The sequence below is a fragment of the Chenopodium album genome, chromosome 27 (assembly GCF_948465745.1).
Source record: "Chenopodium album chromosome 27, dcCheAlbu1.1, whole genome shotgun sequence".
In the NCBI taxonomy this organism is placed as follows: Eukaryota; Viridiplantae; Streptophyta; class Magnoliopsida; order Caryophyllales; family Amaranthaceae; genus Chenopodium; species Chenopodium album.
The window spans coordinates 24,683,511-24,702,451 of NC_137860.1; the positions used below are offsets into that span (position 1 = coordinate 24,683,511).

General features: G+C 32.7%; 1 protein-coding gene across 1 annotated transcript; it reads left to right on the top strand.

Moving 5' to 3' along the window:
* Nucleotides 1-7,413: 7,413 nt before the first annotated feature.
* LOC145618911 (glucomannan 4-beta-mannosyltransferase 2-like) lies at nt 7,414-15,915 on the top strand. The gene is made up of 9 exons (XM_081673517.1): nt 7,414-8,141; nt 8,678-8,776; nt 9,950-10,202; nt 12,808-12,918; nt 13,814-13,950; nt 14,282-14,395; nt 14,506-14,705; nt 14,796-15,014; nt 15,340-15,915. Exons 1-9 carry the CDS (start codon nt 7,815-7,817, stop codon nt 15,491-15,493), a joined length of 1,614 nt encoding a protein of 537 aa, XP_081529643.1. The 5' UTR covers nt 7,414-7,814; the 3' UTR covers nt 15,494-15,915.
* The last annotated feature ends 3,026 nt before the right edge of the window (nt 15,916-18,941 follow it).

Genomic DNA, 18,941 nt, shown 5'->3' on the forward strand with positions numbered 1-18,941 from the left:
ATAATTATAAATATACATGCTACATAAAATAATAATAATTGAGTCATATTTATTATAATACATGCTTTTGTTTTTAAGTAGTGCACATTACTCTTTCTACCATATCATGTGCTACATTTAGAGAGAGAAAATATAAAACAAATCATTAACACACTTGCAACTGTGACTTAATATTATTATCATATCATGCACTTAATTAAGACTTGCCATGTTATGGGTAGATTCCATTAGTATCTTATAGTAGCTGGTTATGTGCTGTTTTAAACTACATTACTTATTAATTCTTTTTATAAATAGTTAATGATAGATTTGGATGCATCTGTTAAAAAAAAATGATGATAGTTAGTTAATTTAGTAAGTTATTATTTAACAATAAGCAAAAGGCCATATGATGGAAGTTTAATTTTGCAGGGAAACTTACACTTACACTGTACAATGTACGAAATTCTAGTTCCAATAGATGAATTAAAAATTGATTGAGTATTATTACAAATACTCGGGTTGATTACAATGTGGGATTATTATCATAAACTAGGAATTGATACAATTAAAAAAAATTAATGCACAAGAAGTATCAGAAGAACAAAAATTAGATACATCTTAGCTCCTTTCAAAAAAAAAAGAAAAAAAAAAAGAAAAGCTTATAGCTTACTAATACAAATTCTACTACTTGTGAAAGTATTCAATTATTAAGTCCTCTTTATCATAGCATACAAGAATTCTTTTTACAAGTAAGATTAATTTTCCAAAAAAGCCTTCTATGTCAAATCTTTTTTTCATCACTTTAAGTCACATATCAAAAGTGTTAAACCCTAATCCAAGTTTTGGATACAAGTTAACGTGACTTCTTTTCTTTTTGGTCCAATAACTCGTAGTAAATTAACCGGCATTTTCACCATTTTTCACCATATACTCTTGAGTTTTAACTTAATTCATCGTATACCATCAAAAAAATTTCAAAATCACCGTATAACCTTCAGTTTTATGAAAATGTCACAACATGCCCTTTTTGTTAGCTCATTTAGTCATTAATGTTAATTGTGCCACGTGGCAGCTTGTAATTGGTTCTTATTAACATTATTTAGTGAATTAACTTTAGAAAAATTAGTAAAAAGATTTTTTTAAAAAAAATTTAAAACACCATCAACTTAGCCACCGCCGCCCCCATCCCAGTCCCGACCCCCACCCCCAGCTGGCTGGCACCTGGTCAACTTCCTAGCTGGCCGGCAACCATCCCCCGTGGTGGTTTGAGGGGTGGAGATGGCGAATTAGGTTCGCTGACGCGGGGGAGGGGGTTGAGGTGTCAGCCGGTGGTTAGGGGAGGGTTTTCGAGGGAGATAAGGGGTTTTTAGGGTTCAGGCACGTTGGTTCAAGGGAAGGGGAGAACCGTTGCTAGGGGATTCTGGTCGGATTCCGCGCTGGCACGAGGGTTCTAGTGGGATTCCGTGCCGACACGGGGGTTTTGGCCGGATTCCGCACCGCGCGTCGTGGTGGCTGGCTAGGAGGACGTGGGTGGTTGTTTTTTTTTTTTAAATTTTTTTTTTTATAATTAATTAAGTTGTTATTTTTAAATTAAATAATTTAAAAGGCAACCAGTTATATGTTGCCACACGACATTATTAGCCTTAATGACTAACGGTGTTAACGTCTGTTAGTCATTAATGACATGTTGTGACATTTTCATAAAACTTAAGGTTATATGGTGATTTTGAAAATTTTTGGTGGTATATAGTAAATTAAATAAAAACTCAGGGTTATATAGTAAAAAGGCCGTTATTTAATTATTGATTAATTATGGACGGATAATATTTCGGGCCAAAAGAGACGTAACCAAGTGGGACATATAGGCACAGGTTTCAATGTGGCACTAATTTTGCAAGATAGTCTAATCTATGCCTCGCTGTGCTGTGCATGGGTGGGCCACATTTTTTGGGCATAATGCAGGGCCTGTTTTGATTTGCTGAACTGAATTGATTGTAGCTGAATAGAACTGAACTGAACTAAACTGAATAGAGCTGAAATGAATTGTTTATGAGAGAAGGAAATTAGGAATTAAACTGTGAATTGATTAGAGATGAACTGAACTAAATTGAACTGAAATTAAGCTGAAAAGAACAAACCCTCAGCCAGTAAAGGCACAATAAAAAAAAATGATCAAAGCAAGTCCTAGTCATGTAAAAGCCATGCTCAAAATATGGTTTTGACTTTTGAGAACTATTGATTGGTCCGACCTGGTAAATTTACTTCTTTTTTTTAATGCATCATGTCTAGTCGAGCCCTAATTTAACTATGGCTATCTTTAACACGGGAATTGGCCTTAAATTTATCGGATCAAACACACACAAAATTGGATACAACAATATGATTCGACAAGGTTTATGCAAGATAAAGATATCAATACTACTCAACATATTTGATAAGCTCATTACTCTAGCAATACTTGGTTCTAGCCATACTTGATAAGCTCATAACAAAAGAATTGTAGTATCCTAAAAGTCTAGTAACTTACTTGATTGGTGAGTAACCAAAAGTTGCGAAATCTAAAGCAACTTCCTTCATAGGCGAGTAAACTAAAAGTTGAAAGAAATCTAAGGAGTGCCTCACTTTTTGTCAATCACTTGATGTGTTTTTACATAGTTACTCGGCATGTTATTAATTGAACCAACTTATAAAATTATTTGTCTTTGACCTATTTCTACCCACTATACACGTAGTTAAATCGAGTTTTAGTTGAATTTTAACCTTTTTTAAAGTATATTACTGTAATAAATTGGGTAGGTATTTCCGTATTTGTAATTCATGTACATAGTACATGTACCATGTCAAGCATTTCCGACCAAAGAAATGTCACAAAGAAAAGCAGGTAAAACGAAAGCTGACCATGATGTCGTCTTTTTTTAATAATTTGGTCAATTTTGAGAGGTAGAAGTCGTCGATAATTTGTCAGAATTTCTTACTTTTATTCTACTTTTGTTTAATTTCCGGCTAATTTTTCCATATTTTGGGTGACAAAAAGACAAACATAGTGAGCACTAGTTGCAATATTAAGAACAATAATCTCTAAGCTTGAATTACGCCATAAATTAAGTTGAAAAATAAAGAAAAAGGCCTACTAATTAATACAAGTATGTTATCTTTGATAATATTATAAATTGTGAGCCAAAAAGAAGACATAGTGGAGATGTTAAATAGACGTATCACTTCTGACCACATTGATATGGCTTGATTGGAATTTGGGAAGTGTAGCCTCAATTTCATGCTATGATCTAGGAGTAAGGATTATTGTCAAGGTTAAGCACAAACTAACTTTAGTACTTTGACAGTTGATTTGGTAGTTATTTGACTTGAGATTGATTATAATAGAAGAAGGTCAAGTAACTAGTCTGTGGATTGGACAATGCATTGCGTTGTTGTTTTGAATTATATTACTCTATATTGTATTATCTAGTTTGAAATAATTTTAAGTTATAAGAATTAACTAATTGAAAACCTAACGAAAAAAAGTATACATCTCGAGTCTAATTTAAGTTAGATATTTTAGTTAATTGAATATATTAACATAATCAAAAGATATGTAGTACTTAAAGATTAGATATTTGAGTTAATTGAATGTATTAACATAATCAAAAGGCATAGAGTAGTTGAAGATATGCAGTAAAAATTTGATCTAACTCATTGCTTGATGGTCTTGAATTGAGTATAAAACACACCGAATTAGATCGAAGATCAAAAATGTAAATTTTAAGGTTTGCAGACCGAAACAGTTTTGCTTGGATTATAACTGAATTGGACTAATAAAACCGGTCCAAAACCTAGTCAAACTGATTTGGAACGGTTTTACAATTTTTTTTTCTATATTTTGTTAATAGTTTTTATTACAAAATAAAAATAGAAAATTAAACATAAGGTGAATAATTATTCAATGCTTGAACATCTAACATAAAATGACACATAATTTAAAATGTTTATAGCATATTGAAGATAAATATTGAATTACAAATTGGTTGTTGGTGTAATAGTGATTGGGACTATGCATGGTAGAGAGGATTCGTGTTCGATCCCCCGCAACAACAATCGGGGGGAACTGAAACCTAACCACCCAGAACTGATCCCCAAATCCAGATTAGCCCAAAGAGTGAACCGGGTAGAACACCAAAAAAAAAAAACCAACCGGTGGAGTGGACCAGACCAAAGATCATTAAATTTCTTAACCCAGAGATCGGACAAGTTTATTTTATTTTATTATGTGGATGAGATGATGTAACGCCGTACTAGTTTGTTGCCACCTTCTGAATTCTGATCGTAACCAAAGCCATGCAGAAAATTACGGGTTTTATAGAAAAAGAAACAAAGGCTGTTGCTGATGACTATTAGCTAGAGTAATTCTATGTCATCTCAATTTGTCATTATGAAATGCAAGTACTAAAAAGACCGAGTACTTTGTTATGGTTTAGGCAGAACCGCAATTGACAGGAATATCTACAGACTGAATTTGATTTCTAATTATTAGATATCTTATCGGATCACCTAATAAGAATTTACCAATTAAGTTTACTCACATCCACAAAGAATATTAACATGACAACATTGTGTAAAAAAAAATTATACTCGTAATTTGGATTGTTCTTCCTCCAACTAGGTACGGCTATAATTGCACGCTAGCCATAAATCGGGTCACTCATGTGTTAGGCCGTCCGACGTCTTCCCTTAATCGACCATGTCTTATTGACATAAGAGCGGTCAAGTGCACGACTCGTATCATGTGTTATGTCGGTCTTGTGTCAATCTTCTAATAATGACATGGGTTCGTGCACGACTCAATACATGTATTAGGTAATTGCGTCATTAAGCCCCGTTAATATTAGGTCTTGTTAATTGGTTAAAAAAATATGAGTTGACACAACATGCTCACGACATTAGAAAAATGTTCTTACACAATCCTTTGATGATCCTTCGTATCGTGTCAGGTTTACATTGGGTGCACACTCGGCATAACAAACCCATTAGCCACCCTATCTTATTCACAAATATAGTCTGCTTAGAGCAATGGGTGGTGGAGGTCTCTCTAATAAGCGCAATTTGAAGATTATCAGGTATTCAAGATCAATCACTACATTATTCGTGACTCCAACATATATATCTTTGATCTAAACTCCATCTAGTTTCTTGTAAGTGTCTCACTTAGGGCGTGTTCTCTTCAGCTTATTAATTTCAATTCAGTTCAATTCAGCTTCAATCAGTTCATTTCAGTTTAGCTCCTAATTTCTTTCTCTCATAAAATATTTCTTTTAGCTCTATTCAGTTTAGTTCAGCTCTATCCAGTTCAGTTCTATCCAGTTCAGTTCATCTCTATCCAGTTCAGTTCAATAAATCAAAACAGGCCCTTAGTCACTTTAACTGAACACTTATGTCAATGCAAATATTTAACGAATAAAATAATATATTTACTTATTAATAAATATAAATAAGAAAAGCTGATATTAGAAAACTATATACTCCCTCCGTCCCCTTTTGATAGTTCCCTATGGACATTTTTCACCGGAATTAATATACACAAATAAGAATAGTTAAAGTACATTGAAAAAGTAAATAGACATTGGGTATGTAAAAAAGTAGAGAGAGAAAGTAATAAAAGTACATGAGAAAACAAAATTTACATGGGAAATTTAAATTTGCACAAGTATTGTTGCAAATTGGAGGAAAAATTGGTAAAAAAATTAATATTAATGGTTGTTGGAAAAAGCAAATGGGGTGAACATTTTGGGACTAAAATTTGTCCATAAGAGACTATCAAAAAGGGACGGAGGGAGTACTTGTTGAGATGATTTCGATCTAGCAAGTGTTCATATGATTATATTTTATCTTACGTATAACAACTAACATTATTAATCAAATTGAATTATGTGAATCGCAAAAATGCAAATTATAACACTTAAATAATAACGGAGGGAGTATGTGTCATATTACTTTCATTCTCTCTAAGAAAGTTAATACTTTATAATTTATCTTTTAAAAGCTAAAAAAATAAGCAAATTCTCAAAATATGAAAATTATTACTATTTGTACCACAAACAATGTGGTTACTCTTCACCATATACTGATATACATAGAGGTGGGCAACGTGTCGTGGCGGGCTGCCACAGGCCGTGCCTCGCCGTACCTGGTGGTGGCTCGTGCCGTGCCTATATCTTGGTGTGTCGTGTCGGACCACCATTTGACATACCCCAGGCCACGTGCTTGGCTTGGCTTGGCGTGCCGTGCCATGCCGGACACCGGGCCGTCCATAATATTATTTTTTTTCCTGTAAAAAAATCAATATATTTGTTTTGAACAACTTTTAACATGGATATATTATTTAAATAATTTTACTTATTTATGTTTATGTTTTTTTTTATTATTGTATTATTATTGTTCTTTTTATTTTTATAGTTCTTTATTATTATTTATGTTATTTTTAAGAAACGACCGTGCTAGCGGACCAAACTACCGTGCTGCTCGCGACTACGTGCCGTGTCAGATTTTGAAATGAAATCGTGTTCACGACACTCGGTCACCGTGCCGTGCCGAGGGCCAATCTCGTGTTGCCAGCACGGCCCATTCCCACCTTTAGCATATACATACTTTACCAAGCTATTTTCTTGCTTTATTTTATGCAAATGTTAAGATGAAGCCTTGTTGAGCTCTCCCTTTTTACCATCAAGTATAACCAAAAATTAGTACATGGATATACTTTAGTGATTTACATGCTTAAAGAGACAAGTAAAGAATTTTGTGTTACATTGTACATAACAAGAGTACTACATTTTGTTCTCTTACAAATACATTGTTTCATTCCTTAGGCAGAATAGGCACATTATATTTAGACATAACCGATTTCCCAAAATTTAGGTACAGAGTACATCTTTTGTATCCATGACACGAACATGACAAAATTTTTATTCTCATGACTTATTTTTACCAAACTAAAAAAACAACTTTTACTTGTAACTTCTAATTTTATAGACGAAAATGAATTTCTCTCTACTTATATTAAGTTTATTGATAGAAACTACTTTTTCGCAAGTGAAACTAAATTCTAAACATGAAATATATTTACTATTTATAACTAATTTTGTTATTTCCTTGTTTTCCTCAATTTATACAACCAATTAAGTAATTTTCATTGGTTAAAGCTAATTTTTATTGATTAAAACGGATTTTTACCGATAAAAATCTATATTTAACTAATGCCACCAAATAATAGTCATCAAGCAAGCATAATGCACCCTTACCCCCCACCCCCTAAATAAATATATAAAAAATGAAGAATAAAGAAAAAAGGAAAAAGAAAAAGAAAAAGGGAAATTAAAACAAAATTAGAGATTGGAAAGTAAGCAATTAACCAAAAACTTAAAGAAAAATTGACTATAAAACATCTATACAAACTCTCTCTCATCATCACTTGCTCTACTCTCACTTCCCACCACCCACCTCTCTCCTACTTCTCTCTTTCTCTCTCTAGTCTAGTGCCACAATACTTTCTGTTCTCTTCTACCTTGCTAGAAAGAAAACAGCAAGTATTGTTTGGCACAAAACTCAGAAGAAAGAAGAGATTTTTACATAAATAAAATTCCCCAAAATAAAAATAAAAAATAAAAAATACACCAAAATCATCATCTCAAAAACCCCATTTCAGATTTCACCCACATTGTTAATTTTTCAAGAAATTACTCTGTTTTTGTAAAATCCCCTGTTTTTTAAGCCCCAAATCCCCTGTTTTGAACCCAAAAAACCCCTTTTTATTTACCCCAAAATCCCCTGTTTTAGGGGTAAAAATGGCGGATTTAATCCAAGATCAGCTGTTACAAGCAAGGGGAGATTTATCATTTCAATTAGGATTAATGTGGGAAACAATAAAAGCACCATTAATTGTACCAATGCTTAAACTTGGTGTTATTATTTGTTTAGCAATGTCATTAATGTTGTTTATGGAAAGGCTTTATATGGGTGTTGTAATTGTATTGGTTAAGTTGTTTTGGAAGAAGCCTGAAAAACGTTATAAATGGGAAGCTTTACCTGATTCTATTGATGATATTGAAACTGGCGGCTCAAATAAATTCCCTCATGTTCTTATTCAAATCCCTATGTTCAATGAAAGAGAGGTATAAATCTTTCATTACTTTAATTTATGTTTTTGTTGATTGAATTTGGGAATTTTATTGCTAGCTTTTTTGCAATAGTTTTGTTGGTAGTGTCTTGGTTCTCGGAGGCGGTGTCTGAAATTCGGGATCGAATTCCGTCTATATCAATGTCATTGTGTGGAGGCACCATAAAAGTTAGCAATAGCGTAGTTGATGACGTCTTTGAGGTGGTTTCTAAAATTGAGATCAAATCCCGTCCATATCCACGTTACTATGACTAGCGTATAAAATCTGAGGGAAGTTTTATGCATCATGGTAGACTTTTTCTTTTAGGTTCACACAAATCATGGTAGATGTTGCCTTGACTTGGTGCGGTGTTAGTGCCACTTGGTTGATTTGGTTTTGATAGTTTTGTAATTAAAGAAATGCTGCCACTTTTTCTCAATTTTAGTTAATTAATTAAATAATTGATTATGTTTAATTAATATATTACTAATTAATATTGTTTAGTTAATATATTAATTAATTAAATGTATGATTTTGGTAATTTTGTGTAGGTGTACAAAGTATCAATTGGTGCAGCTTGTAACCTTTCATGGCCGGCTGATCGAATGGTGATCCAAGTACTTGATGACTCAACCGACCCGGTTATCAAGGTAAAAATGATTTGGGCAATTTGGTAATTTACTGCCTAGTCTAGTACAATAGTCACTTTATTAGTGTTACTAGGAGTACAACTGAATTCTGTTTTTTCCTTAAATAGGTGATGTCTATTACATCATTTTCCCTTTTTCATTTAATATTATCGGTGATTTATTTGTCATTGTTACGAGTAAAAATTTAATAAAAAATAAAAAAATTTAGTACTCCCTCCGTTCCCTAATGTTTTTTACGTTGGAATTATGCGCGGTAATTAAGAAATTGTGTAAAGTTGAGATATATTGGAATATTTCAATGATTGAAAGTACAAATTTATTGAAAAATACAAAGTTGAGCATGTGGGGTGGAGAAATTAGAGGAGAGAGGAGAGAGAAAGTAATAATAAGTGTTGAAAAACTATTAAAATAGTATAAAAAAGTACAATAACACATGGAAAAGTAAGGACTTTTGAGTAAAAAAATTGTAAAACAAGGGTAATTTAGTCCAAAATTTATGACCAAAATAGAAAAGATACTAAATATAAAGAATAAAAGGAACACCCTAAATGGAAACGTAAAAAAATTTAGGAACGGAGGGAGTAGATGACTAAGATATTGTGTTAATGCCAAAAATGTAATTAATTGTCATAAACCATGATTGATACAGGTTTGTACTTAATTATTAGTAGTAACTAAAGCGTTACTTTCTCTTTCGCATTAATTTTATCATTCCGAATTTAGTAAGATTATAGATTCGTGTTTTCGACCTGAATTACCCTCTTCAATCATAATCATAATTTAATTTTCTTAGATGTTAAGACGATATTTAAAAAGCCGGTAATTACCGTACCCATAACTTTTAATTAGCTGAAAGGTATGCAATTTGTCAATCTCATTAGAATGTACTTAATAAACTAGCTTTAAGAGGTTAACTAAATTAGGCCTAATCTCTAAGCCTAGATGCCATTTCTATGACGTGACATTTTTGCCTTTACTTGTACGGGAAAAGTAAAATGTAATTTAGTCTACTATAAAATCGATATAATTTGATGCTTTTTTTTAGTTGTATAATCATTTCACTAAGAAAACCCACAAATTTTCATTGAATTTATTGAATTACATTTTTGCACTCCTCTAAAGTTTTTGTGTTATGTTGCTAAATTTGAGACATTATGAATTTTTTATTTACAGGATATGGTGGAATTAGAATGCCAAAGATGGGCTAGCAAAGGGCTTAACATAGTGTACCAAATTAGAGAAAATCGTGTCGGTTACAAAGCTGGTGCTCTTAAGGAAGGGTTAAAGAGGGACTATGTCAAGCATTGCGAGTACGTTGCAATTTTCGACGCTGATTTCCGGCCGGAGCCCGATTATCTCCGACGAGCAATTCCATTCCTCATGTACAACCCTGAATTAGCTCTTGTTCAAGGGCGGTGGAGATTTGGTAAGTACATAAACCCTAACTTACCAATATGTTACCTAATAGTGTCTGATATTGATACGTGACTTGTATCCTTGCCTAAGTGTTAAACTTGGTTATTTAAGAAATTTCTTAGTGTCGATATGTTCATATCTATAAATGTGCGCTGAGGATGTGACACACTGACACATACGAATAAAATAGTGAATATTATTATATTATTATACGTCTAGACTACTATAGTCTTATACCCCGCACAAATAATTACGATTAGTGACCATCTACCTTATTTTTTCTCTATAACGAGAAACTGTCGGTGGACTGTTAACTTCTTTGCTAAAAAAAATGCATATTTTTATTATTTTTCTGTCTTTTATTAACTTTTATATGCTTTTGGAAAATGCCACCAATCTTTTCAATTTTTGTGTAAATTTACATTGTTTGAGAACATAGGGATGTGGTGGGGGTAAAGTTTACACTTTGGGAAAGAATAGCATACAAAAAGAAAAAAATAAAAGAGAAAAAGAACAAAAATGAAAAATTGAAATTGTTTGGTTTAATACACGAGAAAATACTAGGAGCTTCCTTCTCAATCGAGGTGCCCACCAATCACGGGATACTTCCTACTCTAACGGGTTCGATGATGGTCCTCAACTTGTTTTATTGCCATACATATCAAGTTATTATCAACCCATAGACCTATGACTTAGTATTTAATTAGCGCTCGTACGGAGGGGCACCTAATGTAATTTTGTGTACAAAAAAGTACAGAGTATTAGTTAATCGTGTGAACTTGAATGAAATTGATATAAAAATGAACGTGAACCAAGTTTTGAGCTGGTCTATTTAGCCACCGACAAAAAGGAAAAGTTAATCATTTTGTCATAGTAACAACAATTGATTTAAACAACAAGAGTACTATTTGTTGGTCGAACAAGTCAGGTAAATATAGCATCATCTAAGAGACAACGTTAAATCGTGAAGAATCGAGTCAGAATTAGTGAATTGTGGAGAGCGTAGTAGTTAAATAAAGAAAGTGACAGTAATACTATGAGATTACAACTAATAAGAGCACAATAATTTAAACAAAGAGATCGAGGACTAATAAGAATCTAAGTGTTCCCAAGGGGCCAAGCTGTAATATGCTCAAATCCTTTTTTTGGTTCTCTATCTTCAATGTATAGAATTTATAAACAATCTCTTGAACATAATGGTCATTATTTCACAACTTTTAATGCATGTAGTGCTACTAATTGATTCTGATTAAAGGTATAATTAAAGTGTCCTCTTTCTTTTTCTTCACTCTAAAGCTTGATTTAATTAAGATTTAAATGCCACCACTCGCCATTACCTTGCTCTTCTCTTCTTATCTTCTCATTTCTGTTATTTTTGTTGTAAATTGTGATCAACCCTAAATTTCTGGGGTAAGGTTTGTCTTTTAGCATAACAATCCATGTTACTATGTTATACCTACATAACCTTTCTCCCCCCTTTGCTAATTTTTTTTGTCGGCTCATAGCTCTTATGAGGTGGAATGAAAGTACAATAAATTATACAAGTTCAAAATAATCCGTACTGTATAAGTTATTATAAATCCGTCTCATACTATATTTTAATATATTTTCCTAAAACGGTTTTGAAAAAATAATCATGAGTGATAGTATCACTCACATTGAGAATATGTATACTAAATAGTGAGTCACTTACTAATATGTCACTCTGACATTGCTTTTCGCGCGCACAATGGTTGTTTAACCCTTTTGTTAAAAAGCAAGTTCTTGGCCAACCGAATCCCACGTATAAATTAAACTTTAATAACACCAATTGTTACGAGTAAGTAATTTTCTTATATACTACTCCGTATAACGCCCTCAGTATTTCTCAAGTAATACATTTACAAAAATTATTGTTATTTTTTATTTTAGGAATTAATTTTACCTTTTAGAATTACACCTATACAGTACGGATAAAAAAGAAGAGGGGTAGTTGGTCAACGAAGGGATAAACAAAAATGAGGCAATGAAATCTAGAGTGGTAGAGCAGTTGGGCAACCCCACAAGCACGTGGTAAAATAGCATCTATTTGCTGAGCTATTACTTGCTTACTGACACTTTCTCACTCACTCTGATTAATAACCAGCCAAATTTGGTAGACCCCACTCTGTCTCCGCCGACACTACCTGTCCTAAAGTTATGGTGTTCCACCATTTTATTAAATCACAATTAGGTTTCAATAATTGGTGTGATTTGGTGTTTTTTCCTTAGAATCTTATGCCATGTAATTCGAGTTTTATGATCATGTGTTCTTTAGGCTTAACTTTGTAAATATAAATGTCACTATGTTGAATTAAACTTTATAATATGTGCACCTTTGAATTTTGTAGTTACTACCGAGTAGTGGATTTGCTGAAATTTTATTATCGATTCATTGATTTAACAAGTAATAATACATTGATATTTAACTATAAGATGATGAAAAAAAAGGTCAAATTATATGAAATAAATTACATATTGGGACGTTACAATGTTTCTCTTTTTATTAGTTGTCTAACTATTGTTAGCGTAAGTAATTACATGTCGAATTTTTAATGGTTATACTAATCCAATTGAACATGGTTGATTATTTGCAGTGAACGCAAACGAATGCCTAATGACGAGGATGCAAGAGATGTCACTTGACTACCATTTTAAGGTTGAACAAGAAGTGGGGTCTTCAACTCATGCCTTCTTTGGATTCAATGGTAATTTCTAATTTTCTTGTTTCTCCCATTACTTAGCCATCTTTTACACCTGACACAATTCAGAAACTGCTATATACTGCCTAATTTATGATACGTCACGTGACACGTTTCACCTAGAATAACAAATCTCGCAATCATAGGTTAACTTATCATATTTATAGTAAAATATAGGAAAATAATAAAATTAAATATTTACATTATTTATATCAAAATTGAGTATTCAAGAGGAAGTGGACATTTAGTTTAAAGTAATGTATCAGAATAATTAACAGCCTATGATTGTTAGATTAGTACTCAACAAGGACATAATTTTAATTGGAGAAGTGTATGTCGCAATGTAGAGTTGGCAAAAAGTCGTGTCATGTTTGTATTTGGTCTTGTGTTCATCATTTTGTACGTGTTGTTCACAAAATCCATCAAAAATAGTTTATGACTCCATTTAACTGCCTTGGCGGTCTAAAATGGGTGACGTGTTGATAATGTTCTTACTTAAGTCTAGTTATAATTTGCTTATTAAGAATGTTGATGACTTTTTTTCCTTATATTATGTAATACAAGTATTGAGTATGACGTTTTGAGTAGTGCAAGTGTTCAAGGCCCTTCAAGCCATCAAGGAAATGGGCATTCTGACAAAAAATACATCAATTAAGAAAAGTTTGCTGACAATCATAAACATTGACAGAAATATTGATTGGGTTAGAAGTCAAACATGAATATCATACATATGATTGATATGAAGTATAATACTCTGTATTAATTAGAAGGATTTTAATGCAGAAAATGAAATCAATTCTTTAAATGAAGAGTTATTAGGTGCAACATGTTTATGCAAAAAAAAAAAAAAAAAGAAAAAAAAAAAGACATTTATTAATCCTGCTCCTTTCTGAAAATGCAGGGACTGCTGGTGTATGGAGGATAGCTGCCATTGATGAGGCAGGAGGGTGGAAGGATCGAACAACGGTTGAGGACATGGATCTTGCTGTTCGAGCTAGTCTTCGTGGATGGAAATTTGTTTATCTCGGTGATCTTCAGGTACACTTATTTGAAATTACTCTATGAACATAATAACAAGCCCTTAATTTACATGTATAAATTATAAACTCGAAAGCAATATGGAATTTAATCAACGGATCAAACTCTATGAGCATATATTTAGATGGCCAATGTAATAGTGTAACATTAGAAAAATTAATGTGAATGTGGTCATTTATGTGGTGTTATTTTACTTGTTGAACATCATGTTATTGAAAATATTTTTTATAGTGTATATAGAAAATAATAGTGTATAGAAAATTCAGGTTTCAATCTTGAGAAAAGACTATCCTAACTGTTGTGTATTTTTCCTCCGTAAAATTATGATCAGGTTAAAAGTGAATTGCCAAGTACCTTCAAGGCTTTCCGCTTTCAACAACATCGATGGTCCTGTGGTCCTGCTAATCTCTTCAGGAAAATGGTCATGGAGATTGTCAGAAATAAGGTCAGCATTCAATCAGTTTATATAAAATAAAATTGATTATTTTAGCCTTTATCATAATTATCTTCTTTTGATCATTTGGTTTATTTATAGAAATCTTGGTTTTTTTGCAGAATGTGAGATTCTGGAAGAAAGTGTACACAATCTACAGCTTTTTCTTAGTGAGAAAGATCACAGCTCATATGGTCACCTTTTTCTTCTACTGTATTATTCTGCCTTTGACAATACTCATTCCTGAAGTCGAAGTCCCGATTTGGGGATCAGTTTATATCCCATCAGTTATCACCATCCTCAACTCTGTTGGAACTCCAAGGTCTAGTACTAGCTCAACATTAATTTCTTTCAACGAGTTCTGTTATCTTTAATCTTTCGCTTACAATCTGCTATGGAACATAAAATGCAGGTCAATTCACTTACTGTTTTACTGGATCTTGTTTGAGAATGTGATGTCCTTGCATCGGACTAAGGCCACACTCATTGGCCTCTTTGAAGCAGGCAGGGCAAACGAATGGGTTGTCACTGAGAAGCTCGGAGATTCTCAGAAAAACAAGGGGAATGCCAAAGAGAAATCAGCCGGGGTCAAAGCTGCAGTAAGGAAAGCGCGATCCAAGATCCTAGACAGGTAACAGGACAATTTTTTTTTTGCAAGCCAATTGATTAGCTAAAAACTATTCCTTTCGTCCTTAAGTAACACGGATCACACATGTTTATTTGTTAACCTCAAACAATAGACGACTGACCTCTAAATTTTTTTTTTACATAATTAAACTTTGAACCTTTTCATACTACCCCTTATAAAATTATATGTACTAACTTATGATTATGGTAAATCAATTTGATTGCTTAAATGTCTATAAACCACATGTCAATTTGTCATTGCTTCTTCTGGTTTCCTAATCAAGAATCAGGGCTAACATGTTCTTGATGGATGTAAACAATTTTGACAGAATGAACTTCTTGGAGTTGATAGTTGGAGTATTCCTCTTCTCCATCGGATGGTATGATTTTCTATATGGCAAGTGGAGCTACTACGTCTACTTCTTCCTCCAAAGCATCACCTTCTTCATCGTTGGCTTTGGCTATGTTGGCACCTTCGTATAGTCTTGTTCAATCCTTCAAGAAATGTCACTCCATGATAAAATCAAATACCACATTTGCACAAATTTCATGCTGTCGCTTTCCTATAAACCTTGGATGTTCATTTTGATTGTGCATAAACATCAGTCGTGTTTATTGCATTCGACAAATTGTTAGTGCAAATGTCTATCTTATTGCACGACTTGAATGAGTCGGTGTAATAATCCAGAAATATATATATAGGATCATTTTTCTTTGAATCGCGACATAACATTCAGAAAGCAGAAGCATAACGAGTCAACGAGCAGGAAGAAGAGCATAGAAGGGATAGAGAAACAGATGAATTGAAAGATTGTTTTTTTTTTTTTTTTTTTTTTGTCTGAAAGATGTTTGGAATTTCTGTGGGATGACAAGTATTTTAGTTATTGTATGTTTGTTTATCATGATTGTTAGTTTTGTTAAGGAGTTGTATGGTCAAAAATAATAAGACTAGTATAGTATTGTCTAAGTTATAGGGTATTACAAAAAGTTCTACAAGATTTGGAGCAATATATTGATAAATGTCAGTATAGTTCATTCAGTTAATTCACTCAAAATGGTTGTAATCTAGTACTTTTTTCTTTTTTTTAGGCAATATATCACCTTTATCTGTCAATTTTGCAGATTTTTGGAAATTGACCTTTGTTAAATTTGTTTCATTGAAAAAGATATCGATTGTATCTAAGGTTGCTTCGTTCGTTGTTTATGTGTGTGGATTTAGTGCATGGTCATTCCGATTTCCGGCAACCATGCATGCCCAAGCTAAGAAGTATCAATTAAATCTCTTTAATTGGATGATCACAAGCATTCAAAGTATTATGAACTTAGCCTCAATTATGCACGGTTAGGCTTAAAATGGGTAATGGAAAGAAATATTTATGGCAAAAAGTCAACTAATTGATAGTTGCAAATTTGGTTATTGATCTTTTGAAGCAAAAATGTACGTAGCCTTGGAGTTTTACTATGGAGGATAAATAACTCCAACATAAACAGTCCCATGTGTAGGTTCATACTAGGGGTGAAACTAATGTGGTTTAAAATCGAACCGAACCAGTGGCGGAGCCAGAAAATCTAAGTGAGGGGGCTAAGATTATACCTACGTTTATATAATTTTGCAACTATTGAATTGATTACTACTTTTAAAAAAATTAAAAAAAAAAAAAACAAATTTTGTTAGCTACAAAATTTGATCCATTGACATCTTGCATACTATCACATGGAAAAAAAAAACAACTCATCTACACTAAAATTAATGACAATTAAGAGCAAATTTAATTAATATCTTGAGCGAAGGGGGAGGCCAAGGCCCCTGCCAGCCCCCCTAGCTCCGCCCCTGGACCGAACCACAAATCAAACCGAATTAGAAATGTAGTGCGATTTTTTTTTTCTAATATAATTCGGTTTGGTTATTTTGGTTTTAGGATTTGAACAACCGAAACGAAATATAGTCCACATCCAAATTAGGCCTTGTAAGACTTAGTCACTATAATTAATTTATTAGAAGTTAGAACTTGTTATTTCATTATTTGATATTTGGCATTTGTTGGCTTTATTTTTGGATAATCAAACCCAAAATTTAGGTTTTGAGTAATTAGGCCCATAAAAAGTTGCAAATTACAGTGTTTTATTTTTTTTGGAAGAAAAAATCGAATTTAAAACAGTGTGATTTGATTCGGTTTCAATATTAATATGGTGCGGTCCAAATTAATATGGTTTGAGCTATAAACAACCTCACAAACCAAACTTCCACCCCTATTTCATACACTTGGCGATGCATTGCCTTAACTCTGTGAGCTTGATTAGCTTAAGGGTGAAGGCTTAAGGAACATGTTCATGTTTGGGAGTTTGGGTTGTGGTTTGGGCCCTTGGAGGTTTTCTTTGGGCTTTGGAGGTTGGCAGATTGACTTTAGGGGTTTGTGGATTTGATTTTGGTGTTTAGGTCCCTAGGCCCTAAAATGGGGGACTATTTTAAGTGTTAACACCTTAACAGGTAATTAAAAAACTCCCAGCTCCATCTCGGTCGGCATTGCTTTCCAAGTAATAATCTCAAAGGTCATGAGAGAACAATAGGTTTTGTTCATTTTTAATCGTTGATAGTTATAATATACTAAAAACACAAAATAAACCAATTTAGTATATTATTAAAACAAGTATGCCGAATGTACAAGTAAATAATGATCTATGTAATATATAAAGAGAAGAGGTGTTTTTTGTTGGGGATTTTTGAGTGGATTCTTCTAAAAATTTATTATAATTAATAAAAAATTTAAATTTATTTAAAGTTTAACCTTACAAAATAACTTCCATTTTTAACTGTTTCATAAATTTAGAAAGATAACTCCTCTCATGATAGTTAATGTATTTTTTTCTTTGGAAAATTTGTAAATATAGAGTCAACCTTTTGACCATCCGCTTTTATTATGTCAACCTTTCGATTATTTCTAAACACGTCAACCTTGTAATAGAATAATTTTTATTACATTTTTTACCGGTGACCGGATAAGCCCTTAATAATTTCTAAAATTTGAAATAAAAGAATGAATTTGCATGTTTAAACCAAAAAAAAAAAAAAAAAAAAGAGAGAGAGATTTAATAATGCCAACTAGTTAACTCTACCCCTACTCAGCTACTCTTATGCAAACTCACAATCTCCCTCATTATCCACTCTTCCTTAGCTTTAATCTTTATTTTCCTGGTTAAAAAAAAAATAAAAAAAAAATAAAAAAAATCTTCATTTTCCAACTCCATTAAACATACTCCATTAATCCTACCTCTTCCTATCAAAGCCACGACCCACCATCATTGTCGTTGCTCGCTCATATCGGCACACGCTCACACTAGCAAACCCCACTATTGTTGCCTAAAAAGTAAAAACCACCCCCACGACCATCCCACCACCTCTTTTCCCATCATCCTCTTTGAATCACACTTTAATATTCTTAATAAAATTAGTTAGGGATCTTCAACAGAATTCACTTTGGGGCAATTTTGAACTACGTGGATTGTCTATTCATATTGATATAAGGGGATTTACATCAAATACAAGCACTATTTGTCCATACAAAGAGATTTTGTGATCAAAGATCTTCTCTACCCTCAAACTAGTTTGATTATATATGATTCTTGTAAATTTTTGATTGGCGACATTATATACAAGAATTGAACAATTGAAGAGTTAAATTTCTTGGGAATAATGAAGAGGAAGAATGGAGAAGATGAAGTAAGAATTGAAAGAGGAAAAATGGAAAAGAAGAACAAAGAAGGATGGAAAAAGGTGGAATAGTAATTAAGTAGGATTAAAAATTAAAAGAAGATTAGCCTTTTTTTTTTACCTTCATCTAATAGTCCATTTAAGCAATTAACCTATTTTTACAGGACAATTATTTATTTTAACGTAAAAAAAATTAATGCTATTACAAAGTTGACGTGTTCA